The following is a 27,803-nucleotide window of genomic DNA, read 5'->3' as shown; positions in this document are numbered from 1 at the left end:
AGTTTACTTGGTGCTTCCAACTTTACTCTTAGAAACATATTACACCAGCTTTTCTCTTACGTCATTCATGTAGTAATTTATTCCCTTTGCTTTTCTTTATGTTTAAAGAATTCATTAAAATCAATTTCGAACTTTGTAAGAATAAGAATATTCGTAGTAGCTAATCTACCTGAAGCACATGAATAGACTGGGGGAAAAGGAAACTTTCTTTTGCTTACCACAGAATAGAAATGAAGGTGTTCTGATACCGTCAAGTAATTAAACAACAGGTTCTGCTGGGGACACAAGCCCAGCGATTTCCTAATCTGGACCATCTGCTTTGAGATACTGTATCCATTAATATAGGCATTTCCACTTGTGGGAGGATAGAGACCTGGAATCAAGTAGAAAACATAACAGAAACTTAGTTTTCATAAGGGAACGTGGAAACAAACTGCTCATTAGCATATCAACTTTGAAATTTACACAGAGATGACTCATTAGCATTAGCAATATTTCACACAGAAGAAAATGCTACAAAACACTGACAGTTATTTTTGAGGTGATGAACTTAGAAGTAATTTATTTTGTAATTTCCTATTTAACTGTATGTTCTATGTTTCAATGTGTATGAATAAGTGCAAATCATTTGAGTAATAAAAACATGAGTGAGTGTCATATTACAACATGCCAGCATTGCCCATCAGCCATTTGACATTTATGAATTCTGTTTTAAGCTGTGCATTGCCTTAAGTTAAGGTGTATATGGTAAGCCCCAGGGCAACTACTAAGAAAATAACTCAAAACTATATAATGAGAAAAATTATTAAAGGAATTAAAATGTTACACACTAGAAACTATTCACTTACTGCAGGCCGGGCGCAGTGGCTCATACCTGTAATCTCAATACTTTGGGAGGCCGAGGTGGGTGGATCGCTTGAGCTCAGGAGTTTGAGACCAGCCTGGGAAACATGGCGAAACCCTGTGTCTATTAAAAATACACAAATCAGCTGGGCATGGTGGTGCGTGCCTATAATCATGAGAATTGCTTGAACCTGGGAGGCAGAGGTTGCAGTGAGCTGAGATTGCGCCACTACATTCCAGCCTGGCAACAGAGCGAGACTCCATCTCAAAAAAAAAAAAAAAAAGAAAAAAAAAAAGTGTATTCTGCTGAGTGGAATTTTCTATAAATGTCAATTAGATTGTTTTGAGTAACAGTGCTGTTAAGTTTTTCAGTAACTTTAATAATTTCTGTTTACTGGTTCTATCAATTGCCAGAAGAGTGGTGTTGAAGTCTCCAACTATAATTGCAAATGTGTCTATTTCTTTTTTCAAGTCTATCAGTTTTTGCTTTGAGCATTTTGATGCTCTGTTCTTTGACTGCATTCATATTAAGAATAGTTATGTTTTCTTGGTAGATTGACCTTTTTATCATTATGTAATGTCCTCTTTCCTCTTCCCCAAAATAAATACTAATTTTAAATTTTATAACAATTATTTGCAAACTTGAAAATAAAGGAGATTATTAAAGTATGTATCACAGAAATCACTAAACTGTGAACATCAAGAGGATACACAAAAGTCTCATTGCTTTATCTACAGTTTTTTTTTTTTAACAGAGTGGAACACCTACCTGAGAGAATGGACAGAGTGGTGGATTTTCCTGCCCCATTATGTCCTAGAAGAACAGTGATCTGCCCCTCATATAAATTCAAAGACAAGTCATTTACAGCTACTTTGGTAGTGTTGTGCGTTTGGAATACCTATGGGAAAAATCCCACAAATACTAACTTTATCACAATCACATTGAAAGAACAAGCACTCATACCAGCTATCAAAGACACAATACATCATCAGTTATGAGAAGAAAAATCAAAGTGTAAAGGAATGAAACTATGAAAAGAAATATTTGAAGGCATAACACAAGGTTTAGAATGTCACAGTAGATATACAAACATTCCCTGAGCAATCTTATTCATTACTGCTTTCTTTTCTATTTTACTTTATGTGTATACATTTAAGGGGTACAGGCGCCATTTTGTTACACAGATATATGGTATAGTGGTGAGGTCTGGGCTTTTAGTGTAACCATGACCCAAATAATAAACACTGCTTCAAGTGATTTTTCATCCTTCATGCATCTCCCACAATCCCACCCTTCTGAGTCTCCAATGTCTGTCATTCCACACTGTATGTCCATGTATACATATTATTTAGCTGTCACTAATAAGTGGGAACACGCAGAATTTGACTTTCTGTTGCTGGGTTGTTTCACTTAAGAGAGTGGTCTCCAGTTTCATCCATGTTACTGCAAAATACATGATTTCATTTTTTTTATGGCTGAGTAGTATTCCATCGTGTGTACATACCACAATTATTATTATTTTTAATTTTTAAAATTGTTTTTTGAGACAGAGTTTCACTCTTATTGCACAGGCTAGAGTGCAGTGGCACGATCTTGGCTCATAGCAACCTCCACCTCCTGGGTTCAAGAGATTCTCCTGCCTCAGCCTCCCGAGTAGCTGGGATTACAGGCATGCACCACCGTGCCCGGCTAATTTTGTATTTTTAGTAGAGACGAGGTTTCACCATGTTAGTCAGGCTGGTCTCGAACTCCTGACCTCAGGTGATCCACCCGCCTTGGCCTCCCAAAGTGCTGGGATTACAGGTGTGAGCCACTGTGCCCGGCTTATACCATAATTATTTCTTTATCCAATCATCTGTTGATCCAATGGATGACTGCTTTGTTTCAGTTTCCATCTTGAACTTATAATGCCACAATCTTCTTCAGTTAATGTCTTTGGCCCAATTTAGAGAACTGTCAATTGAAAATCACACATGGATATTTATCTCAAATTTTTTATGTGTAGACTAGTAGTGCTTCTGCTTAATACACAAGAAGGTGGAAAAAGAATCACTCCCAGTCTAGCAACAAGTAGAAGCTAAAAAATCTATGAAATTATAACTTTTCTTGAACCCATCTTAGAGGTAAGGTTTCCAGGCAACCAACCAGCCTGAAATTTAAACTTTCAAGGAGAGATGGCATATTAATATTTGCTTGTCTGGAGCAGACATGGGTACCTAGGAGCCAACTTGAGTACTTATACAAGCTAGTAAGAAGATTTAGGTTAGATTTTTTTTTTTTTTTAAATGAGGTGAAAACAGTCTAAGAAACACAATACTTAAATGGAAGAGTTGGGATTCAAGCCCATATCATTAAGAATTAAAGCATATTTTCCTTCTAACACAACCTATAGATGGTGAATAAAGGCAAACATCTTGTGTAATAGAAAAAAATACTATTGGGCTGGGTGTGGTGGTTCATGCCTGTAATCCCAGCACTTTAGGAGACCGAGGCAGGTGGCTCACGAGGTCAGGAGATCGAGACCATCCTGGCCAACATGGTGAAACCCTGTCTCTACTAAAAATACAAAAATTAGCCAAGTGTGGTGGCGGGCACTTGTAGTCCCAGCTACTCAGGAGGCTGAGGCACGAGAATTGCTTGAACCCAGGAGGCGGAGGTTAGAGTGAGCTGAGATCACACCACTGCACTCCAGCCTGGCAACAGTGAGACTCTGTCTCAAGAAAACAAAAAAACAACAAAAAAAAACCTATTTAAGTTTTTAAAAATCCCAAATGGTGGTAGGCATTTTCTCCCTAGGTGTCTTATACTGTCTTCTCCACAGACTTAAGCATCAGGCCTGCAACTGCTTATTTGAAATCTCTACTTGGATGAATGTCTGAAGTTCCTATATCCAAAAGTAAGCTCTTAATTTCCCAAACTTTCATTTAAAAACCAACAATAAACTAATCAAACTGTGACTTTTCCCCAGTATCTCCAATATTCATAACTGGTCAACTAACTCCCCATTTCCTCAAGCCACTAAACCAACAGCCACATTAGTTTCTTCCTTTTCCCTCAATCCCACATCTAACCTATACATAAGTCTTCAGTTATAACCTTAAAACACATTTTGCATCTTTTTTTTTTTTTTTTTTTTGACAGAGTCTCACTCTGTCACCTAGGCTGGAATGCAGTGGTGCGGTCTCGGTTCACTGCAACTCCACCTCCCAGGTTCAAACAATTTTCCTGCCTTAGCCTCCTGAGATTACGGGTACCTGCCACCACACCCGGTTAATTTTTGTAATTTTAGTATAGACGGGGTTTCACCATGTTGACCAGGCTGATCTCGAACTCCTGACCTCAAGTGATCACCCGCCTCGGCCTCCCAAAGTGCTGGGATGACAGGTGTAAGCTACCATACCTGGCCTGTTTTGAATCTTTATACTGCGATCTCCAGTGCCACCAGCCTAGTCCATGGTGCCATCATATCCTACCTGAGCTACTATCAAAACCTCCAATTTGTCTTCTTGTTTCCACTCACCGTCCTCACAACAGCCAGAATGGTCCTGCCTGTCCAATTGTACACTGGCACCACTTCTGATTCAAAACATAATCAACATGTGAAGCGCTTTCCAACCCAAGGGTTTTGATTTTTTTCTATTTGAATTTTTTGTTCCTAGTTTTTTTTTTGTTTTTTTTTTTTTTTCTTCCTGGAGAGGGGGATGGAGTCTTGCTCTGTCATCTGGGCTGGAGTGCAGTGGCGTGATCTTGGCTCGCTGTAACCTCTGCCCCGCCGGGTTCAAGCAATTCTCCTGCCTCAGTCTCACAAGTGGCTGGGATTACAGGCGCCTGCCACCACGCCTGGCTAATTTTGTATTTTATTAGAGATGGAGTTTCACTATATTGGTTAGGCTGGTCTTGAACTCCTGACCTCAGGTAATTCACCCGCCTTGGGCTCCCAAAGTGTTGGGATTACAGGCGTGAGCCACCCACCGCACCTGGCCTGTTCCTAGCTTTTCAACCATCTGGTTCATTCTCATCTAGTATCAGCTCCAAGGGTGCTGTTTCAGGTTTGGGTTTCCAGGAAACAGTTCTCAATTAGAAGATTAGAATGTAGTATGAACGTTGTCCAAATCAAAATGAGGTCACTTGTGTTAAACAACAACAACAACAACAACAAAAACAAACAAACAAACAAAAAAACACCTTAATAAATACATCTAGGGAAGGCCATGAAGAGAGAGTTCTCATGTACAAATGCCTAATAACAAAGGCTATCACAAAAGGCTCTGCAGAAACCACAACCTGGCAGCCGGGCACAGTGGCTCACACCTGTAACCCCAGCACTTTAGGAGGCTGAGGCAGGTGGATCACCTGAGGTTAGGAGTTTTGAGACCATCCTGGCCAACATGGCGAAACCTTGTCTTTACTAAAAATCCAAGAACTAGCCAGGCATGGTGGCATATGCCTGTAATTTCAGCTACTCTGGAGGCTGAGACAAGAGAATTGCTTGAACCTAGGAGGCAGAGGTTGCAATAAGCCAAGATCACACCACTATACTCTAGCCAGGGAAATAGAGGGAGACTCTGTCTCAAAAAAAAAAAAAAAAAAAGAAAGAAAGAAAAGAAAAGAAAAAAAGAAACCACAACCTTGCATAAAGGCCATTGCAGTCCTACACAAAAAATGTTTCTGTAAAGACATCTGCCCAGCAACTGCCTATCTGACCTCAGACTGGCACCATGCTTGTTATTAATCCTTGTAGCCAAAAGTAATTATCTGAAGCAATCACATAATCCTCTTAATTCTCCTTTAAAAATCTTTATAATTCTTTGCTTCCATGAATATATATATATATACAATTTACCAAAACACATGAATGCTCTATTTCCAAGTAAATACCATTTTCTTTTAGAGAGCCTCTCTCTGTTATTGATATAAATGGTGTCAGAAGTGGGATCAAAGTGAGCTCACTTCAGAAGAATCAGCAGCCCCTAGAATCAAATGTGGTACAACTGAGGACTCTACATTCTCTGCTTCCATGAGTTACTTTTTATGCCCCAGTGAATCTCTTCTCAGATTCTCATCCTCCCTCACTTTGGTGAGTGGTTTATGACTTCATATGGGGTTTGTTTTGGTTGTAAGGCCACCTTAGTAAAGAACCTTATCTCTCTCCTAGAATGATAAGACTTTCTTTTATGACAAGTCCTTTCTGGTATAAAGACAACTACCCTTCTGGTTTGAGTATCCTGGATTCTACATAATTTATATCCTGTGTCTGAGGCATGTATTTCTGGTGAATTCACATGGCCTGCATGCCTAGTTTAATATTTTGTTTGGTCTGCATGCCTGGGTTAAAGTTTTTGTGAACACTCTGATTTTGGTTTCATTTTGGCTTGCTTATGTGCATTTTTAAATGATTTGGCTCTTTCCCCTTGCTTGCTTCTAAAAATATTCTCAGAGTAAGAAAACATTCTAATGGTAGACGAAGATTCTAAAAGCCACTAGGATGGTCACTACCATCTAAAACACCAGTCTACACTCCTGACATTTGCTGACAGGATTAATGGGATTATCTTTGCTCTCAAGAGATTAATAAGAACAAAATGGGATTCTCAAACATGAAGGAATGTTAGGTTTTCTGGGATTTGAGCCACCATTATGGGCCATTTTGGAGCACATTTTTAAACCAATGGGAAAATTATGTTTAAAACATTCACAGCTGAAATGGTCATTCTCAAACTCTTTCAAAAACTTCTAACTATAGAGTTGACATGTAGAGCCTTCTAAGTCCTCTATGATTTTTCCAGCCTACTCTGAATCTGCTGACTTTTCTACTGATGCTGAAATAAAACTCATTGCTTACAGCATTCCAGCCAAGAATAAAAAAGTCTTAAAGGGCTTTCAAATTAATGGCCTGACAAATTACAGCAACCTGAACATTTTTCAGAAATGTCCATTTAGGATTGCCTGGCTAACAATCACTTATAGTGATGGGACAGTTAATTGAAGGATTATTAGTCCACAAGAAAAAGAACTAGGTAAATGTTCATAAAAGTTAGGCTTCCAGATCAGACGAGTCAAAATCTTCAGCTGAGATCAACATTATAAGGTATCTCTCTCCAACATAAACATTTTGCTTTGGCTACCAGGCAGGGCAAAAAAAGCCAAAAAAGAAACCTCCTCGAATGCTTCCCTACCTTCATTGACTAGTAAGCAAACCAGGCCAGCACACAAGAGAGGAGATCTGTTACTAAAAATGCAAGTTATCCCGGCCCGCGGGATAGTCAGTGTAGGCCCTGGAGGAGGGGGTGGGAATTTGGGGAACAAGAGACACGAGAAATGGAGACAAGACAGTGCTCTGATCAAGTCTGGTTTAATGGTGGTAATGCAATGCCTTATATACATTTGGAGGGGAAGGGGTTGGGCTAAGGCGGAAATGATCTCATTGCGGAAGGCGTGGCCAGATAGGCTTAGGTTTCTCCGGTCGGACGTCATGTTGCGCCTGCGCTGTTAGGTAGTCTTTTCGCGGGCGCGGGAAAAACGAATGAAGAAGAAGCAGGAAGAGCGCCATCTTTTAATGGCGGTATTAATACAGGGAAGAAGGTAAATCTAGGGAGAAGGTGTGGAGTGGAAATGAATATAGCTCAGGCGTTTAATCTTTAATTATTATTCGCTATGGCCGGGGCATGCAGCTCCGGACAGCAAGTCTACTTGGAGATTTTGTTGTCTTATACAATTTAGCCAGTCCTAGCTAAACATAAGCATTGGAATACTTAATCAAAACTGAAAAAAGAAAAGGAGTGTTTCGTTTGTTTTTTAAAAAGTCAAACTGCTATGAAAGCTACTTTACCAAAAATTTTGGTCCACAGTCTTAATTAGAGAAAGTACCTAGCAGAGAAAATAAAGTTTAGTCATGTAAACAAGTCTCATTTTGTCAGAAATATAATTTGGATCTAACTCTCCTTTATAAATTTGTGAGTTTGTATTACTCTCCCAAGACTAAAATTCTAAAATAAAAGCTACAGCGTCTTTGTGTGTGTGTACATACGTGTGTGTTTAGGTATGTTTCCACATATGTACATGTTTTATTTTATGTGTTGTGTCTACATGTAAAGTCTGGCCAAAAATCCCTTAAGAAGTTCTCTTCAGATTAACTTAAAGGAGCACTCATATAAAATATACAGTAATTAACTCAAATTCCTTTTAGTTCATGTGACTTATGTATATCTTTAACGAATAAGCTGGCTTTAACATCATTGGTAAAATAAAAATAGAAATGTCTTCAAAATTGTCACACTACAGAAGGTTCTTTACTTTTTTGGTAACTGACCTAAAACACAGTATTTTTTGTTTTATCAAGGTAATTTCCTACGTTATCTTTATGAGATTTCTTTTTGCTTACTCAGGTTTGAAAGCATTAAGTTTTGTATACCCATATAACTTTAAGTTAATTTTGCTTTTTACAATTTATTTTTAATTTTCATAGGTGCATAATCGTTGTATATATTATGGGGTGCATATGATATTTTGCTAGAAGCATACAGTTTGTAATGATGAAAACTGGGTAACTGGGATATCCATCATCTCAAACATTTATTATTATTCCTTTGTATTGGGAAAAGTCCAGGCTGAGCATGGTGGCTCACACCCATAATCCCAGCACTTTGGGAGGCCAAAGCGGGCGGATCACCTGAGGTCAGGAGATCGAGACCAAACTGGCCAACATGGTGAAACCCTGTCACTACTAAAAATACAAAAATTAGCCGGACATGTTGACATGTGCCTGTAATCCCAGCTGTTTGGGAGGCTGAGACAGGATAATTGCTTGAACCAGGGAGGCAGAGGTTACAGCGAGCCAAGATCATGCCACTGCACTCTAGCCTGGGTGACATAGTGAAATTCTGTCTCAAAAAAAAAAAAAAAAAGAAGTCCAAACCTTCTCTCCTATTTTAAAATATGCAGTAAATTATTACTAACTGTAGTTGCCTTATTGTGCCATCAAACACTTTCTATCTAATTGCATTTTTGTACTCGTCAAGAAACCCCTTTTTATGCCCTACTCTGCACTACCCTTTCTAGTCAGTGGTCACCACCACTCTATTCTCTACTTTCATGAAATGAATTATTTTAGCTCCACATATGAATGAGAACGTGCAATGTTTGTCTTTCTGTGCCTGGTTTATTTCACTTAACATAATGTCCCCAGTTCCATCCATGTTGCTGCAAATGACTTGATTTCATTCTTTTTTGTGGCTCAGTAATCTTCCACTGTGTATATACACCACATTTTCTTTACACATTCATCTCCTGATGGACATTTAGGTTGATTCCATATCTTGGTTAGTGTGAGTTATGCTACAATAAACATGAGCGTGCAGATAGATCTTTGATACATTGACTTCCTTTCTTTTGGATACATATCTAGCAGTGGGATTGCTGGATCATATGATGGTTCTATTTTTAGGTTTATGAGCAACCCCTGTACCATTTTCCAGCATGGCTGTACTAATTTACATTCCCACCAATAGTATACAAGGGTTTCCCTTTCTCTCCATCCTCACCAGCATTTATTATTTTCTGTCTTTTTTATAATATCAGTTTAGCTGGGTTGAGATAATATCTCTTTGGGGTTTTGATTTGCATTTTCCTGATGATTAGCTGCATTGACAGGTTTTTCATATACCTGTTGGCCCTTTGTATTACTTCTTTTGAGAAATGCCTATTTGGATCTCTTGCCTATTTTTAAATTGGATTTTTTTTTTTTTTTTTTTTTTTTGCTAGTGAGTTGTTTCAGTTCCTTTTATATTTTGGCTATTAATCCCTTGTTGGATGAATAGTTTGCAAATATTTTCTCCCAGTCTGTAAACTGTGTCTTCCCTTTGTTGATTGTTTCCTTCCTTCACTGTGCAGAAGCTTTTTTTTTTTTTTTGAGATGCAGTCTCACTCTGTCGCCCTGGCTGGAGTACAGTGGCGCAATCTCAGCTCACTGCAACCTCCGCCTCTCGGGTTCAAGTGATTCTTCGGCCTCTGCCTCCTGAGTAGCTGGGACTACAGGCACACGCCACCACGCCTGACTAATTTTTGTATTTTTAGTAGAGACAGGGTTTTACCGTATTGGCCAGGCTGGTCTCAAACTCCTGACCTCGTGATCTTCCTGCCTCGGCCTCCCAAAGTCCTGGGATTACAGGCGTGAGCCACCATGCCTGGCCAGAAGCTTTTAAGCCTGACACAATTCCATTAGCCAATTTTTGCTTTGATGTCTGTGCTTTAGAGGTCTTATTCAAGAAATCTTTGGCCAGATGCAAGATGAATAGCCAGTCCATGTCCTTTCAGATTATATTAGGCCAGACGGCCAAAGAATCTTTACAGCTGTGGACACAAGTAAATATATATTGGTGTTCATTTCAAATGAATACAAAAATCTCTGATCTGATAGTGATGGAAAGAGAGATGTTCCAAATCAATGGTCTCACATTATGTCCATAGGTTGTGTTAATCTCCTGCCACAGGCAAATGATACTAGACACAGCTGCAACTGAGTCAACTATTTACTTGAGTTTGTGGTAGATCCACTGTCATCCCACAGCATTCATCTGGGTGGATTTTTGCACGAACCAGAGTGGTAACTTAAATGGTAATGTGACCAGAGATCACTACTAATACATTCTTTTTCTTTGAGACAGAGTCTTGCTCTGTCACCCAGGCTGGAATGCAGTGGCTCATTGCAACCACTGCCTCCCAGGTTCAAGTGATTCTCCTGCCTTAGCCTCCCGAGTAGCTGGGACTACAGGAGCATGCCACCAAGCCTGGCTAATTTTTGTATTTTTAGTAGAGATGGGGTTTCACTGTGTTAGTCAGGATGGTTTTGATCTCCTGACCTTGAGATCCACCTGCCTCAACCTCCCAAAGTGTTAGGATTACAGGCATGAGCCACCACGCCCAGCCTCTAGTAATACATTCTTGAAAGGTGGTTCTAATATCTGCCACTTCCCCAGAATGTAACAATGCTTTTGATTTACCATCTTGGCTAGTGGAGGTAGGTAGTTTCAAAGGATTCAACTTGATTTGACCCTGTAGGGGCAGCTCTTCTCTAGAGGCCATGGGGCCAATGTAAGGGTTACACCAGCTACAAAGTATGTCGTTTCCAATTGTACATGTGACAGCTGTGGAGATGCCCACTGGGTGTGTCCACGGTCCCAGTGTACCTACTGTAAGCCGGACAAGGACCAGGATTTCATTTATTACCTAGCCTGCACATACCCCTGGTTAAACAAGGGGACTATGAGGACACTTTGCATCTCTGAGTATTACCTAGACAAATAGCTATAGGTCCTTTTGCAGAAAGACTTGGGTAATCATTATCATGTGCCTTTGCCTTAGTTTTGCAGTCTGCTTCCACTTAGCAATCAAGCCCCTCCTCCAGTCAATAGGTGTCAGCTCTGAAAACTGAAAAGGATGGAGGAGACCATTAATTACTACTGGGTGCCTTGCCTCCAGCTCCTAATGATTCATTCATCCACACTTCTGGTTGTATGGTTTGAGCAATGCCCTCGCTGGCTGCCCATCTATCTTGCCTCCAGGAAATTGTGTTTTATTAACCATCATTTGTGGATCAAGTGCCCCAGACTGCCACTCCAAACTTGTCACTTATTAGGAAAATTGTTCACGCCTGTGCCACACCCTGATCGCGATTATTTTTGAATCATATCTCCGTTGTTATCAGTGAGTCCAGTTCTGCAATAATATCTCCTATTGGCAACAGTTCCCAATGATGCTGGTGTTCCTCTTATTAGCACATTTCTTAATGCTTCGATAAATGCTCTCTGGGTCCACTTGCAAAACAGTCATATAGTAGATTCATTGGATGGGACTGATTCAGGGTTTCTCTGAGGTTGCAGTCAAGGTATTAACTTGGACTGTAGTCACCTGAAGCTTGACAGAAGCCAAGACATCCACTTCCAAGGTGACTCACTCACACGGCTGGGAAGCTGGTACTGGTTATATTGGAAAGCCTTGGTTCTTGTCCACAGAAGCAAGTCCACAGGGCAGCTTGAAAGACATGGTGGCTTACTTAAGGGCAAGCAACTGAAGACCAAAGTAAAATTCACAATACCTGCTATGAACTGGTTTTGGAAAGCATGTATTTTCACTTCCATTGTATTATACAGATCACACAGGAGAGGACTGGACAAGGGTGTGAATATCAGGAGGTGAGGATCGCTGGGGACCATCGTGAAGCCTGCCAACTGTAGTCTACCCTCCGCTTCCAGTGATTCATATTCCTCCCATGTGCAAAATACCTTCACCTGCTCCCAATTCCACAATCCTTTATAGCATCGACTCAAAGTCCTGGTAAAGCAAACCCGCACAGATTATGAATTTAAGCTTTTCTAGAGCTCTCTTATTCTTTTGATTAAGTTTGGGGCTTAGTTCTCAGTTTTTTTCTTTTCTTTGGCTACTGCGGATGAGAATCTCTTTATATGTTTCCTGGGAGGCTCACTAGATTTTATAACACCTAGCCTCTGATGGTTAATCGTAAACAATGTCCATGTATCCGTTCTCCCCCAGCAATACCTATCCAATTCTATAGTCCATGTAACTACTACTAATCCCATATTTTTCAAATGCTTGATGGATGTCACTAACTGATGCATTTATTTCCCCTGGTATATCATCCCAATTCACCACATATGAACACTGTACTGCTAACTTGTACCACAGTCTACCACTTATCTTATCATTTACTTTCTCTGGCAACTCTGGGTATCAGTAATCACTAACTGGTTCCCTGGGAAGTAAACTGTAAGATGAAAATTGGCATCCAGGAAGTTTATATAAGAGAAATTAGCATGCAGGAGTGTGTGGGCCCAACACCTGTGTGAAGAAAGGAAGGATACCAATTTGAGAGAGAGAATAGTAGGGCTACAGTACATACAGTGACAACAAGGTCAACCACACAAGGAGTTCTGCAGTTTGGATGACCATTCAGAGCTGACTGGAGCTGGAGGAAAAAGCTAGGCCTTAATATCCCCACCTTGAGCAGTCACTGGATGTAGGCTATTCCAGGAAAACGAGCCTAATTTGGGATGAGGTGGCTCTGTTCAACTGAGGTTATATTGTTGGAGAGGGTCGTGGCATCCACAATGGCCATATTTTCAGAGATGCTTCATTAACATAACTTGTCATTAACATAACTTATTAGAAATGTTCCTTCTGTCCATCCTTCTCTCAATTAATAGATCATCGCTCTATTTATTTTCCTAATGGCATATACTGTGTGCTACAATTATCTTATTTTTCATTCAATTGTTAAGCACTTTTATCCACACTAAAATATAAGTTGTAGTTTATAGGATCCTTTCCTTACACCATATACAAAAATCAACTCTGGCAGAGATTTCATGAAGATGTCAAAAGCAATTGCAACCAAAGCAAAAATTGACAAGTGAGATCTAATGAAACGAAAGAGCTTCTGCACAGCAAAAGAAACTATCAACACAGTAAACAGACAACCCACAGAATAGGAGAAAAAGTTCGCAAACTATACATCTGACAAAGTCTAATATCCAGCATCTATAAGGAACTTAAACAGTTTACAAGTAAAAAAAAATCCCATTAAAAAGTCAACAAAGGACATGAACAGAGACTTTTCAAAAGAAGACATACACGTGGCCAAGAAGTATATGAAAAAAAGCTCAATACTGCTGATCATTAGAGAAATGCAAATCAAAACTACTGCAAATCAAAACTACTCATATCTGTCAGAATAACTATTATTAAAAAGTCGGCCGGGCGCGGTGGCTCACGCCTGTAATCCTAGCACTTTGGGAGACTGAGACGGGCGGATCACAAGGTCAGGAGATCGAGACCATCCTGGCTAACACAGTGAAACCCCGTCTCTACTAAAAATACAAAAAATTAGCCGGGCGTGGTGACAGGCGCCTGTAGTCCCAGCTACTCGGGAGGCTGAGGCAGGAGAATGGCGTGAACCCAGGAGACGGAACTTGCAGTGAGCTGAGATCCCGCCACTGCACTCCAGCCTGGGTAACAGAGCAAAGATTCTGTCTCAAAAAAATAAAAAAATAAAAAAGTCAAAAAGTAACATACTGGTGAGGTTGCAGAGAAAAGGGAATGCTTATACACTGTTAGGGGAGTGTAAATTAGTTCAACCATTGTGGAAAGCAGTGTGGCAATTCCTCAAAGAGCTAAAAGCAGAACTACCATTCGAGCCAGCAAGCCCATTACTGGGTATATACCCAAAGGAACAGAAATTGTTCTGTCATAAAGACACATGCACATGTACATTCACTGCAGCACCATTCACAATAGCAAAGACATGCAATAAGCCTAAATGCCCATCAATGGTAAACTGAATAAAGAAAACGTGGTACATATACACCATGGAATACTACGCAGCCACAGAAAAGAACGAGATCATTTCCTTTGCAGGAACATGAATGGAACTGGAGGCCATCATCTTTAGCAAACTAACACAGGAACAGAAACACAAATACCGCATGTTCTCACTTAAGAGTGGGAGCTAAATGACGAGAATACATGGACACAAAGAGGGGAACAACAGGCACTGGGACCTCCCAGAGGGTAGAGGTTGGGAGAAGGGAGGGGAGCAGAAAAAATAACTATTGGGTACTAGGCTTAGTGTCACCTGGGTGACAAAATAATCTGGACATCAAACCATTATGACCTGAGTTTTTCGATATAACAAACCTTCACATGTACCCCTGAACATAAAATAAATGTTAAAGAAAAAACAAAATCTAATTATATTCTGGAGGGAGGAGAAAAATGACACTTTTGATTATATACTATATATATTTTATCTTTCTCAAAGGAAGTAAACATGATGGCTATGACCTGTTATTAACATCTAATTTTTATTTTGTATTTCCAGTAACCAGCATTTACAATGAACTGTAAACTAAGCTTCAGTTTCATCAAGAATAAAAGATCTTTGAAACAGTACCTTGCACAAATGTTTGATCTGGATACCTGCTCTCAAATCCGTTGGTTCAGCTTCAAAATACTTGCTTTGCATTTGCTCATAAAATTGACTTACTTCAGTTTTTTTCTCAGGTGATTCCACAAACCAGTAAGAGCGCTATGAAGGGAAGAAAAGTACAATCACTGCCATGGCACGGAAAGGCAGTATTAAACAATACTTTGGTCTGTTAGCTTTTGTACTGAGATGGATTGCACAAAATTTCTTGAAATTAAAATTTTGGAGCTAATTGGCTAGTGTCTGAACACCCTGGGCATAAAACACGGACCATCCTTTTTTTTTCTTTTTTTTTTTTTTTGAGACAGAGTCTTGCTTTGCTGCTCAGGCTGGAGTGCAATGGCGCAATCTCGGCTCACTGCAACCTCCACCTCCTGGGTTCAAGCAATTCTCCTGCCTCAGCCTCCCGAGTAGCTGGGACTGCAGGTGTGCACCACCACACCTGGCTAATTTTTGTATTTTTAGTAGAGACGTGGTTTTGCCATGTTGGCCAGACCAGTCTTGAATTCCTGACCTCAGGTGATCCGCCCTCCTTGGTCTCCCAAAGCGCTGGGATTACAGGCATGAGCCGCGGTGCCCAGCCGAAAAGCAGACTACTCTATTAAAATTGTAAGGGGCCGGGTGCGGTGGCCCAGGCCTGTAATCCCAGCACTTTGGGAGGCCGAGGCGGGTGGATCATGAGGTCAAATCGAGACCATCCTGGCCAACACGGTGAAACCCCGTCTCTAATAAATATCCAAAAACAAAACAAAACAAAACAAAACAAAAGGCCGGGTGCAGTGTCTCATGCCTGAGGTCCCAGCTACTCAGGAGGCTGAGGCAGAAGAATGGCATGAACGCGGGAGGCGGAGCTTGCAGTGAGCCGAGATCGCGCCACTGCACTGCACTCCAGCCTGAGTGACAAGAGTGAGACTCCATCTCAAAAAAAAAAAAAAAAAAAAGAAAAAAGAAAAAAATCTTAAGGAAGACAAAAGAAAATCACTGAGAGATGAGCCCATAGCAAACAGTATTATATTACTCTATTGGATCTTCTTTTCTGAGCGATACAGAAGTGAAAGATAATATGAAAAAATACTGAGAAGAGAGGTCAGAATGCAAATGCTCCCCCTTTTTCTGTGATTCTGACTCTAGGAGATCTGACCTAACCAAGGAAATAATGCAGGTGGTGTGCGCCCAGACATAACTAACCTCTCCTAGCATATAAAGACCCACCATATATTAATTAATTAATTAATTTTTTTTTTTGAGATGGAGTTTCGCTCTTTTTGTGCAGGCCGGAGTGCAATGGTGCGATCTCGGTTCACTGCCACCTCCACCTCCACCTCCACCTCCTGGGTTCAAGCAATTCTCCTGCCTCAGACTCCCGAGTAGCTGGGATTACAGGCACCCGCTACCATGCCCAGCTAATTTTTGGAGTTTTGTAGAGATGGAGTTTTGCCATGTTGGTCAGGCTGGTCTCAAACTCCTGACCTCAGGAGATCCACCCACCTTGGCCTTCCAAAGTACTGGGATTACAGGCGGGAGTCACTGTATTGGCCTCATCATATATTAATTTCTTTATGCCAGAGTTTAATCCTTTATAAAACATTTTCCTATAAAAGTGATAGATGACTCATAATTTGTAAAGTTTGAGGTCTCAAGTTTTTTTGTTTTTGTTTTTGTTTTTTGAGATGGAGTGTCGCTCTGTCACCCCAGCTGGAGTGCAACAGCACAATCTTGGCTCACTGCAACCTCTGCCTTCCGGGTTCAAGCGATTCTCCTGCCTTAGGCTTCAGAGTAGCTGGGAGTACAGGCACGCCACCACGCCTGGCTAATTCTTTGTATTTTTAGTAGAGACAGGGTTTCACCACGTTGGCCAGGATGGTCTCGAACTCCCAACCTCAGGGGACCCACCTACCTCAGCCTCCCAAAGTGCTGGGATTACCAGCGTGAGCTACCGTGCCCAGCCGGTCACAAGCTATCATCTACCACTATTTACGTTTACTGGAGGGCTTAGAGGGGATTAGGATATGGCTAGTGAATTAGTATGGCTGGAGTGTAAATGAAAATGGTTCTTCCACCTGACCTACTGATTCTATTACAGACAGTGCTTTTATAAATATCATAAATGAAGTTCATAAGGATGGTGCCTCTATCAATAACAGAAGAATTATAACTTACCTGTAAGAAAAAGTTCCATGGCTTGGGCACACCATAGCTTCCTGGAAAGACAGCTTCTATATACCAGGCCACAAGGCTATACAAGAAAGCATCAAATAAAAACATTCCCAGCACATGGGCAAAATAAAAGTTATCCAGTGTAGTTGATGAGAAGATGTTACTCCATTTAAGTCCAACTCCTAAGACATAACAGCAGAGGATGAATTTGGTGCCAACTGAGGTTAAAACAGTTATTTATCTATATCAAATTAAATACTTAAGAAAATAATTGTGTTGATGCTTTCTGGAGATCCCTACTACAGTCAGTCACTTTCTTGCACCCTTAGAATTTAGGTTGCCCCTGAGGGCATCTCAGTAACTAATCAGGTAATATGCTCCCCATTATACCCCAAACAAGCAAATAACTGGAAAAGACTGAAACAAAAATAAAATGTAGCTGTGTGTGGTGGCTCACACCTGTACTTTCAACACTTTGGGAGGCTTAGGCGGGCAGATCACCTGAGGTCAGGAGTTCGAGACCAGCCTGGCTAACGTGGTGAAACCCCGTTTCTACTTAAAACGCAAACATTAGCTGAGCATGGTGGCAGGTGCCTGTAATCCCAGCTGCTCGGGAGACTGAGGCAGGAGAATCGCTTGAACCTGGGAGGCAGAGGTTGCAGTGAGCTGAGATCACACCACTGTACCCCAGCCTGGGCCATAGAACAAGACTGTCTCAAAAAAAAAAAAAAAAAAAAAATTATATATGTAAGAAAAAGTTCCATGTCTGGGGCACACCATAGCTTCCTACAAAGGCAGCTTCTATATACAAGGCTATACAAGAAAGCATTAAATAAAAACATTCCCAGCACATAGGCAAAAAAAAAAAAAAATTTTTTTTGTTACATATATAAAAGTCAGGAAAATAGGGTTTAACAAAAATAAGCAGGCTTATGGGTTGTTAAGACAGTGGCTCCTCTCTCTCCACCCCTCCTCATGCCAAATGTTCATGGAAATAAAAAATTTTAGAAAAACATAACCATTGAAAAGTAGGGATGAATGCTGACCAAAAGACAGAAGAACAGAAGAATTCTTGCATAGATACGCGCTCATAGTAAAAGGAAGGAGGATACTAAAAGCAGACCGTGTCACTTTCCATCTATCATTAGACAGCAGGAGGCAACTCCAAAAGGAGAGAGAGGAGGCTTGCAGGAAATTGTGGAAATACTAATACAGAATGCGGAAGCACTCACGTCTATAGGTGGTGGTATAAAGTACTGCAGTTTTTTCAAGGGGAGTTTAGCAGTCTCAATCAATATTAGAATTGGAAATATCCAATCAGATACCAAAGATGTATCTACTAGAAACATTGTAAAAATTACAAGGTAAATACTCACTCCATGTTTCTGCATCAGCTAGAAATTTAACTCCCAATGCCATTGCAAAATTTGAGCTGAGACAGGCTGCCAGCTTCTGGATAAATGTCATTTTTCCATAGTAGACATGGAGGCCAGCAGCTGGAAAGTAGATGGCGAAAAAAAACAAACCTCCCAAAGCAACTGCAATATTCACTGCAATTAAGAAGAAAATTATAAGGTCAATTTAAGCAATCTTCAAGAATCTAACATGCAAATATTTTTGTTGATGTGTGCACGAAAATAAGTGCTGTGAGAAACAGAAACTTGACTGTTTTATACAACATTGCTTCCCTCAGCACAGGGCTCTAATAGATAAAGTAAACAGCAGGCAAAATTAGTAAGCAATTTAAGTATAGAGATAAAAATCCTAAGAATGAATGAAAAAGAAATGCTAACGATTAAAAACAGTGTAACCAAAATGAAGAATGCCTTTGAGGGGTTTATTCATAGACTGGACATGGCTAAGGAAAGAATCTCTGAGCTTAGAGATATACGGATAAAAATCTCAAGAACTGTAAAGCAAAGAAAACAAAGACTGAAAAAAAAAAAGGACAGTACAAAATATCCAAGAACCATGTGACAATTGCAAAATGTATAATAAATGCATAATGAGTACATAAGAAGTAGAAAAAAGAAAGAAACAGAAGAAATATTTGACACAATAATGACTGCAAATTTCCCCCACATTAACGTCAGACGCCACACCACAAACCCAGAAAACTCAGAGGACACCAAGCAGGATAAATGCCAGGAAACTTCAACTAGGCAAATCATTTTCAAGTTACGGAAAATCAAAGCTAAAGAAAACAAAAGCCTGAAAAAAGCCAGAGGAAGAAAATACCTTACTTATAGAGGAACAAAGATAATTACATCCAACTTCTTTTCAGAAACAAAACCAGAAGGGGATTGAAATATTTAAAGTGTTGGAAGAAAAAAACTTCCAATCTAAAATTCTGCACCCTGTGAAATTATCCTTTGAATGTAAAAGAGAAATAGACTTTCCTAGACAAACAAACATTGAGGAAATTTGTTGCCAGTTCACCCGCCTTGCAAGAAACATTAAAAGAAATTATTTTAAGAGAAGAAAAGTGAAACCTCAATCTCTTTATGTAGATTAGGTTAGAACCTCTAATCCACTTAAAGAAGAGCACCAAAGAATTAATAAGTGAAGGTAACGTAAAATCTTTTTTCCCCATCTTTATTGAAAAATAACAATTGTATATATTTCAAGTGTATGATGTGATGATTTGATATACCTATACATTGTAAAATGATTATCACAATCAAGCTGATTGACACATCATCTCATATTTGTGTGTGTGGGGTCGGGTGGAGAGAGAATACTTAATATTTACTTTGGATAAAGAAAATGTGGTACATACACACCATGCAATACTATGCAGCCATAAAAAAGAATGAGATCATATCCTTTGCAGGGACACAGATGGAGCTAGAAGCCATTATCCTTAGCAAACTAATACAGTAATGGAAAACCAAATACTGCATGTTCTTACTTATAAGTGGGAGCTAAACGATGAGAATGCATGGACATATAGAGGGGAACAACACACATGGGGGACTTTTGGAGGGTGTAGAGTTAGAAGACAAAGAGGATCAGGAAAAATAACTAATGGGTACTAGGCTTAATATCTGGGTAATGAAATAATCTGTACAACAAATCCCCACGACACAAGTTTACCTATGTAACAAACCTGCACTTGTGTCTCTGAACTTAATAAAAGTTAAAAAATTGAAGTATACAATATAGTATTATTAACTGTTGTCATCATGATGTACATGTCTTGTTCTTAATTGATCTAACAACTAAGAGTTGATTCACAAAAATAACAGCAACAATGAATTTGATTATGTACATTTATGTATACATATATCTTAGGTATATATATTTATGTGTGTTTATATATAAATGAAATGAATGACAACCATGATAGGATGGGAGAAAGGAATTAGAATTATTTTGTTATTATAAGGTACTCACACTACTAGTGAAGTAATATAGTGTTATTTTAAAGTAATTTTGAATTACTGTAAACTCTAGGGCAACTACTAAAAAAAGTAAAAAAAGAAAAAAGAAGTACAACTGATATGCTGGGGAGAGAAAATGGAACCATATAAAATGCTCAAGGAAAACCACAAAAGGCAGAGAAAGAATGGAAGACAAAAGTAGAAACAAAGAATAAGGGCAACAAATAGAATACTATTGAACAAATATGGTAGATATTAATCTAACTATATTAATAATCACTTTGAATGTCAAAGGTCTAAATGCACCAATTAAAAGAGATTGTCAGAGGGGATTAGAAAAAAATAAGGCCCTATGGAATGTGGTCTACAAGAAACCCATGTTAGCTATGAAAACCCATGTAGATTAAAAGCAAATGGGTGGAAAAAATATACCATGCTAACACTAATCAAAAGAAAGCAAGACTAGCCATATACATTACAGTCTCAGCACACTTCAAAGCTAGTAAAGTTATCAGAGATGAAGAACGGCATTACATAACAATAAATGGGTCAAATCTCCAAGAAGACATAACAATCCTTAAAGTGTATGCACTTAAGAGCAGACCATCAAAATACATGAGTGAAAAACTATAGAACTCTAAGGAGAAAAAGCTGAATCCACTATCATAGTTGGAGACTTTCATAACCCTCTATCAGAAATGGACAGATCCAGCAGGCAGAAAATCACTAAGGACATAGTTGAACTCAACAACACCATCAATCAATAGTATATAATAAACATCTATAGACTACTTAATTTAACGACAGCAGAATACAAATTGTTGTCAAGCTCACATGTAACATTCACCGGGACAGACCATATTCTGGGTCATAAAACACATCTTAACAAACGTAAAGGGACAAAAATCATACAATGTCAGCTCTCAAACCATATGACATTAAAATAGAAAAAAAATAACTGAAACATACTGGGAAACATCAAAACACATGGAGATTAAATGATATATTTCTAAATTACACTTGGGTCAAAGAAGAAATATCATGAGAAATTAATGCGTTGAAGGCATATATTAGAAAAGAAGAAGGATCTAAAACCAATAATCTAAGTTTCTACCTTAGGAAACTAGAAAAGGAAGAACAAATTAAATCCACAGTAAGCAGAAGAAAAGAAATCATGAGCATTAGAGTAGAAATTAATGATATTAAAAACAGGAGATCAGTAGAGAAAATTAATGAAACCAAAAGCTACTTGTTTGAAAATATTAATAAATCTTTAGGCATGCTAAGAAAAAAAAAGACAAAAATTAATAATACAGTAAAAAGATAAGTTTGCCAGGAGTTGAGTGATTACGATGTGTTAATATAGGTTTATCAATTGTAACAATTGTACTACTCTGATGTGGGATGCTGATAATGGGTGAGGCCTTGCATGTGGGGAGCAGAGGGTCTGCAGGAAATCTCTGTACCTTCATCATAATTTTGCTTTTAATCTAAGACTGTTCTTAAAAATATCTTTTAAAAAAATTAGGAAGGGCCAAGAGTGGTGGCTCATGCCTGTGGTCCCAGCACTTTTGGAGACTGAGGCGGGCGGATCCCTTGGGGCTAGGAGTTAGAGACCAGCTTGGGCAATGTGGTGAAACCTCATCTCTACTAAAAAACACAAAAATTAGCCAGGCATGGTGGCACACGCCTGTAATCCCAGTTACTTGGGAGGCTGAGGCACGAGAATCACTTGAACCAGGAGGCAGAGGTTGCAGTGAGCCAAGATGGCACCAGTGTACTCCAACCTGGGCAACAGAGCAAGACTGTCTCAAAAACAAACAAAAAAATTAAGAGATATTAGGAAATTCCCAGATTAGCAAAAGCAAAGAAAATTTAATAGATCTGCCCTACAATGTGGTTCTTTCAGCTTAATGAAAGGACATTAGATGGTAGCGTGAAGTCATATGAAAAAATAAAGAGCTCCAGTGAAGGTAACTACATAGGCAGATATAAAAGCCAGTGTTATGATAATGGTTTCTTTTTCCTTTTATATGATTTAAAAGATAAATGCATAAAATAATGATAAACGTGTTAATAGGCACACAATATAAAGATGTAATTTGGAAAAATACCAACATAAAGAGGAGCTGACGCTTGACAGAAGAGTTTTTGTGTAGTATTAAAGCTAAATTGTTATTAATCCAAATTAAATTGTTTAAGATACTAATTGTAATATCCAAATTACCCCCTCAGAGAAGAATTAGAAAATATACAGAAAAGGAAATTAGATGGGACTCAAAATGGAAGATTTGAGGGAAAAAAAGATATGACATATATAAAACAAATACCCAAACGGCAGATGATGTCAGCTCTGTATTTTTTTTTTTTTTTTTTTTTGAGATAGAGTCTCACTCTGTCACCCAGGCGGGAGTGCAGTGGCATGATCTTGGCTCACTGCAACCTCTGCCTCCCAGGTTCAAGTAGTTTTCCTGCCTTAGCCTCTGGAGTAGCTGGGATTACAGGCACATGCCACCACACCCAGCTAATTTTTGTATTTTTAGTAGAGACAGGGTTTAACCATGTTGGTCAGGCTGGTCTCGAACTCTTGACCTCGTGATGCATCCGCCTCAGCCTCCCAAAGCTGGGACTACAGGCGTGAGCTACCGTGTGTGGCCAATGTTCTGTATTATTATCTTCACTAAAAGGCAAAGGTGGCAGAATGGATTTTTAAAAAATGATTCAAATACAGAAACTTGTTGAAAGTGAAAGGATGGAAAAAGACACTCCATGCAAATAACAAAAAGAGATCAGGGTGGTTATATGAATATTAGACAAAATAGACTTTAAGTAAAAATATTGTGAGAAATTTTCAATAACTATAAAAAATCAGAATGCATTAACAGAGTTACAGAAGAGGAGACACACATGACTCATATTAGTAACACACGCTCAGCTTCATTAGCAATTGGGAAATGCAGATTTAAGTTGCTATGCGATAACATTTCATAGCCCTAATTTGGCACAATTTAAAGCTTGGTAATTCTAAATATTGGCAAGAATATGGAGCATGATGATTCTCATCTTCTTCCAGTGAGGCTGTAAATTCATAAAACCACTTTGCACATAAGCCCTCAATGGGAAAGGAAACGATTTTTCTTGTTCTTTGTATGTTAGACCCTATACAAGGTCAGATACCCACATTTTTTTTTTTTTTTTGAGACAGAGTCTCACTCTGTTGCCCAGGCTATAGTGCAGTGGTGCAATCTTGGTTCACTGCAACCTCCACCTCCCAGGTTTAGGTGATTCTCCTGTCTCAGCCTCCTGAATAACTGAGATTACAGGTGCCCACGATCACACATGGCTAATTTTTGTATTTTCAATAGACAGAGTTTCACCACGTTGGTCAAGTTGGTATCGAAGTCCTGACCTCAAGTGATCCACCCACCTTAGCCTCCCAAAGTGCTGGGATTACAGGTGTGAGCCACCACTCCCAGTCACAGATATCCAAAAATTTAAATGAATGAATGAATGAATGAATGAATGAATAGTTGCATCCACTGACTTGACTTCCTATTCATTCCCTTCTTCCAATCCTTCACAAACCTACCTCAATTGAAGCATTTCCAGGCCTTTCTCAACCTGGAATATCTTAATCCATTTCCTTTTTTTTTAATGTGTACACTATACTTCATTAATTTTCATTGTTCTCTGCATGTCTTCTTATGATAGTTAATGTTATGTGTCAACTTGACTCTCCATGGGGTATACAGATTAAACATTATTTCTGGGTGTGTCTGTGAGGAGGTTCCCAAATGAGATAAGCATTTGAGTTAGTAGACTCAGTAAAGCAGATGGTCCTCCCCAATGTGGGCAGGCATTATCTAATGTGTTGAGGGCCTAAAAAGAACAAAAGGGTGGAGGAAGTGGGAAATTCTCTCTCATTTCTTCCTTGCTGCCTGCTTGACTGGGACATTAGTCTGTTCCAGCCTTTGAACTGGAATTTACACCATCACCTCCCCTGGTTCCCAGGCCTTCAGAGTCAGACTGGAATTATATCGCTGGTTTTCCTGGGTACCCAGCTTGTACTCTGCAAATCATGTGACTCTCGCTAATGTATTTCATAAACGACTTTGTTTGCATATAATATTCATGTCCCCAAGGTCAATATTCGCTCCGTGGGGCAGACAGTATATTTCAGATACATATGCTGGGCATGGTGGCTCATGCCTGTAATCCCAGCACTTTGTGGGGCTCAGGCGGGCGGATCACCTGAGGTCAGGAGTTCAAGACCAGCCTGGCCAACATGGTGAAATCCCATCTCTACTAAAAATACAAAAATTAGCCGGGCATGGTGCCAGGCACCTGTAGTCTCAGCTACTCAGGAGGATGAGGCAGGAGAATTGCTTGAACCCAGGAGGCAGAGGTTGCAGTGAGCCAAGATTGAGCCACTGCACTCCAGCCTGGGCCACAGAATGAGACTGTCTCAAAACAAACAAACAAACAAACAAAAAGCAAAACAAAACAAAAACAAATACACAGAAGACACACAATGAGGATCTATTAATTAAGTGCAAGAACCCTTTCTTTCATTGAAGCAGTGCTGCCGTTTTCTTTCTCTTCACATATACCACTCTCATCATCAGATACTAGCAAACATCAGATCCTCCAACGGAATATACAGGAGCCATCTCCATCTCAACCCTTCCTGGTGGAAGGGTTTGACAAACACCATACATGAAGTAGCAGCTAAAGGTTAGAAAGAATATCCAGACATGATCTTATTTTGGTTTTTGTCTTTATTCACATGTATCCTATGCTATGTTAATTGTCTCTTCATTCCTTTCCAAATCATTTCACATGTATATGATATTTGTCTTTTCGGTTAGAGTGTGTAAACAGAGGCTGTAGATGAGTTGGCAGCTAAAGTGTAGTTACTGAGAATATTTCACCACTGGAATCTCAGACTCACCTTTACTGAATAAAGTGCTAACCATAAAGCTGAAGCATATTGTGGCGATGGCATAAAACAGCAAAAAGATAACGATAAGGGTTGGGTCACTGCTTTGGATGACTGGTGCCGGTTTAACCTAGCAAAACAATTAGGAAACCAGTTTAGTCATGCTCTAAGTGGTACTGCACCAAAACCAAAGAGGAAAAATGAAACATCCATAAGTATTTTAAGAGTCTTAGTGAAACCGATGACTTTGCTCAGTGAAATGGAGAGTTAACAATTTATTTCTTACAGATGGCCCATCCCTCTAGGTCTAAAGTTTTGTTTGCTGAGAGACTAAGCAGTCTCTGAGCTTCCACTGTGGAGTCAACAAAAGCCACATTTTCATCCCCTAGAAACTCAAGGCCCATTTGGCCCCACACCATGTTTCCGCTTTCCCTCTCAGAGTTTATTCACAACATGCTGCAGTCAAATAGACACTTGCCTTGACAAAGAAAACTATGCACATAAAAATGATGATAATGGAATACAAACAGAGGAATGTGAAGAAATAGGCCACCCAGAGCATCCAATTACTGACTCCTATCATGAGCTGATACTCCTGTGGGAGAGTTGACAGAAATCAGATATCATGTAAAATAATACATCCATACAGTGCCTTAGACTTTTCAAAATACATTCACAAATATTATCTAGTTTAATGTCTACAATCAAAATGGGTTAAATAATGAGTATTATTATCTCCAATTTATAAAGGATAGAATCAGGGCTCAGAAAGTCAAGTAGCTTCAGCAGTACTGTGATTCTTAAAAGCCCAGAAATAATTTCCCCAGTAACTCACCTTATATTGTTAAGACATGTAAAACAGTTAAATGAAGCTATAAACCATCTATATTATCATCTCGTTTCTTTTTATATCCTCTCTCAGAAAGAATTAAAAAATTTTAAATATATTTTAATTCACTCACAATGGTTAGAAACAAACATTAAAAATAAGATAACAGGTAAGGAAGAAAAAGCTCACAGAATTTTAGCAATAATCTTTATGAACTATACATTTTCTTTAGAGGTAGTTGTTTATAGACATATGTGGTATTTCAAGTTTTAACAAAAAAAACGTGAATATAATGTATAAGTCTGTTAAGAAGATTCAAGTAAGTGATATAAGTTTTCAGAGGCTAATTTAGATATTTTTACTGAATTTTATTAATATGTCAATAGTAAATTCTATAGCTTTAGGCTGTATAAGGGCAGATAACTGTATCTGCCTGGCACATAGAAGGTGTTTAATAAATGTCTGCTGAATAAATAAATGAATGAATGTGAGAATCTTTGGAAATATGCATATTTTTCAGTTTTAAAAAATGAATACAGGACCACTTTATTACTTACAGGGGACAAAAATAGAGAGATAAAGTGTCTCTTAAATTTTCTAGGGATCAGTGCTAGAACCAGACTTAACAAATTTTATCAAACAATTAAAATGACAAAGTATATTTAACAAAAGAAGTGCAAGAGTTCTACACAGAACACTATAAAACACTGTTGAAAGAAATTAAAGCATAATAAATGGAAAGATGCCTCACTTATATGGATCAGAAGACTTAATATTATTAAGATGGCAATACACCTCAATTTGTTCTGCAGATTGAGCACAATCCCTTTCAAAATCTCTGTGGTTATTTTACATAGATTGACAAGCATATAGAGTCTTGCTCTGTCACCAAGGCTGGAGTGCAATGGTGTGATCTCGGCTCACTGCAACCTCCACCTCCTGGGTTCGAGATCAGTAAGGAAAAAGCCAATTTAACCTAACATACACAGAGCATGCCACCCAGCAAAAACAGAATACAGATTTTTCTCAAGTGTGCATAGAACATATCCAGGATAAACCATATTACTCTACAAAACAAGTTTTATTACATTTAAAGACTGAAATTATACAAAATACCTTTTCTTATCACAAAGGAATAAAACTAGAAAACAATAGCAAAAGGAAAACTGGAAAATTCATAAATATGTGGAAATGAAGCAAAACACTCTTAACCAACCAAAAGCTAAATGAAGAAATCAGAAGGAAATGTAGCAACTGCCTTGAGACAAATAAAACAAAAGCACAACATACTAAAACTTGTAAGATGCAGTGAAAGCAGTACTCAGAGGGAAATTTATAGCTGTAAATACCTACATTAAAGAAAAAGAAAAATTTCAAATAAATAACCTAACTTTACACCTTAAGGAACTAGATGAGTAAAGTATACATAAATTTAGGAGAAAAAAGGAATTGAGATAAATAGAGAATAGGTAAATAATAGAGAAATTCAACAAAACCAAAAGTTAATAATTTGAAAAGATAAAGAAATTGACAAACTTTTAGCCAGACTAAGAACAATTGAGAAGACTCAAATAACTAAAAATCAGAAATGAAAGTGAGAGCATTACTTCTGATTTTACAGAAAAAGAATGATCTCAGAGCATTATGAACAACTG

At 38.8% G+C, this 27,803-nt stretch overlaps 1 protein-coding gene across 4 annotated transcripts in view; it reads right to left on the bottom strand.

Annotated features, from left to right (window-relative positions):
- LOC102133268 (phospholipid-transporting ATPase ABCA3) overlaps positions 1-26,228 on the bottom strand; it is a 116,411-nt gene extending 90,183 nt beyond the window's left edge. For all 4 annotated transcript variants that reach the window (XR_012429360.1, XM_045383137.3, XM_065537554.2 and 1 more), the window contains exons 1-6: positions 25,332-26,228; positions 18,374-18,547; positions 17,001-17,179; positions 14,808-14,942; positions 1,613-1,742; positions 219-373 (exon numbers count right to left, since the gene is read on the bottom strand). Coding sequence is in view for 3 of the 4 variants with exons in the window: in XM_045383137.3 (XP_045239072.2) it covers positions 219-373; positions 1,613-1,742; positions 14,808-14,942; positions 17,001-17,179; positions 18,374-18,547; positions 25,332-25,356 (798 nt within the window). In the remaining variant the exon portion in view is untranslated. The remainder of the gene's footprint in view (positions 1-218; positions 374-1,612; positions 1,743-14,807; positions 14,943-17,000; positions 17,180-18,373; positions 18,548-25,331) is intronic.
- Between the last annotated feature and the right edge of the window lie 1,575 nt (positions 26,229-27,803).

Source organism: Macaca fascicularis, chromosome 20, assembly GCF_037993035.2.
Source record: "Macaca fascicularis isolate 582-1 chromosome 20, T2T-MFA8v1.1".
NCBI lineage: Eukaryota > Metazoa > Chordata > Mammalia > Primates > Cercopithecidae > Macaca > Macaca fascicularis.
The sequence above is the reverse complement of the archived record's forward strand: the minus strand, read 5'-3'. Positions and strand labels throughout refer to the sequence as shown.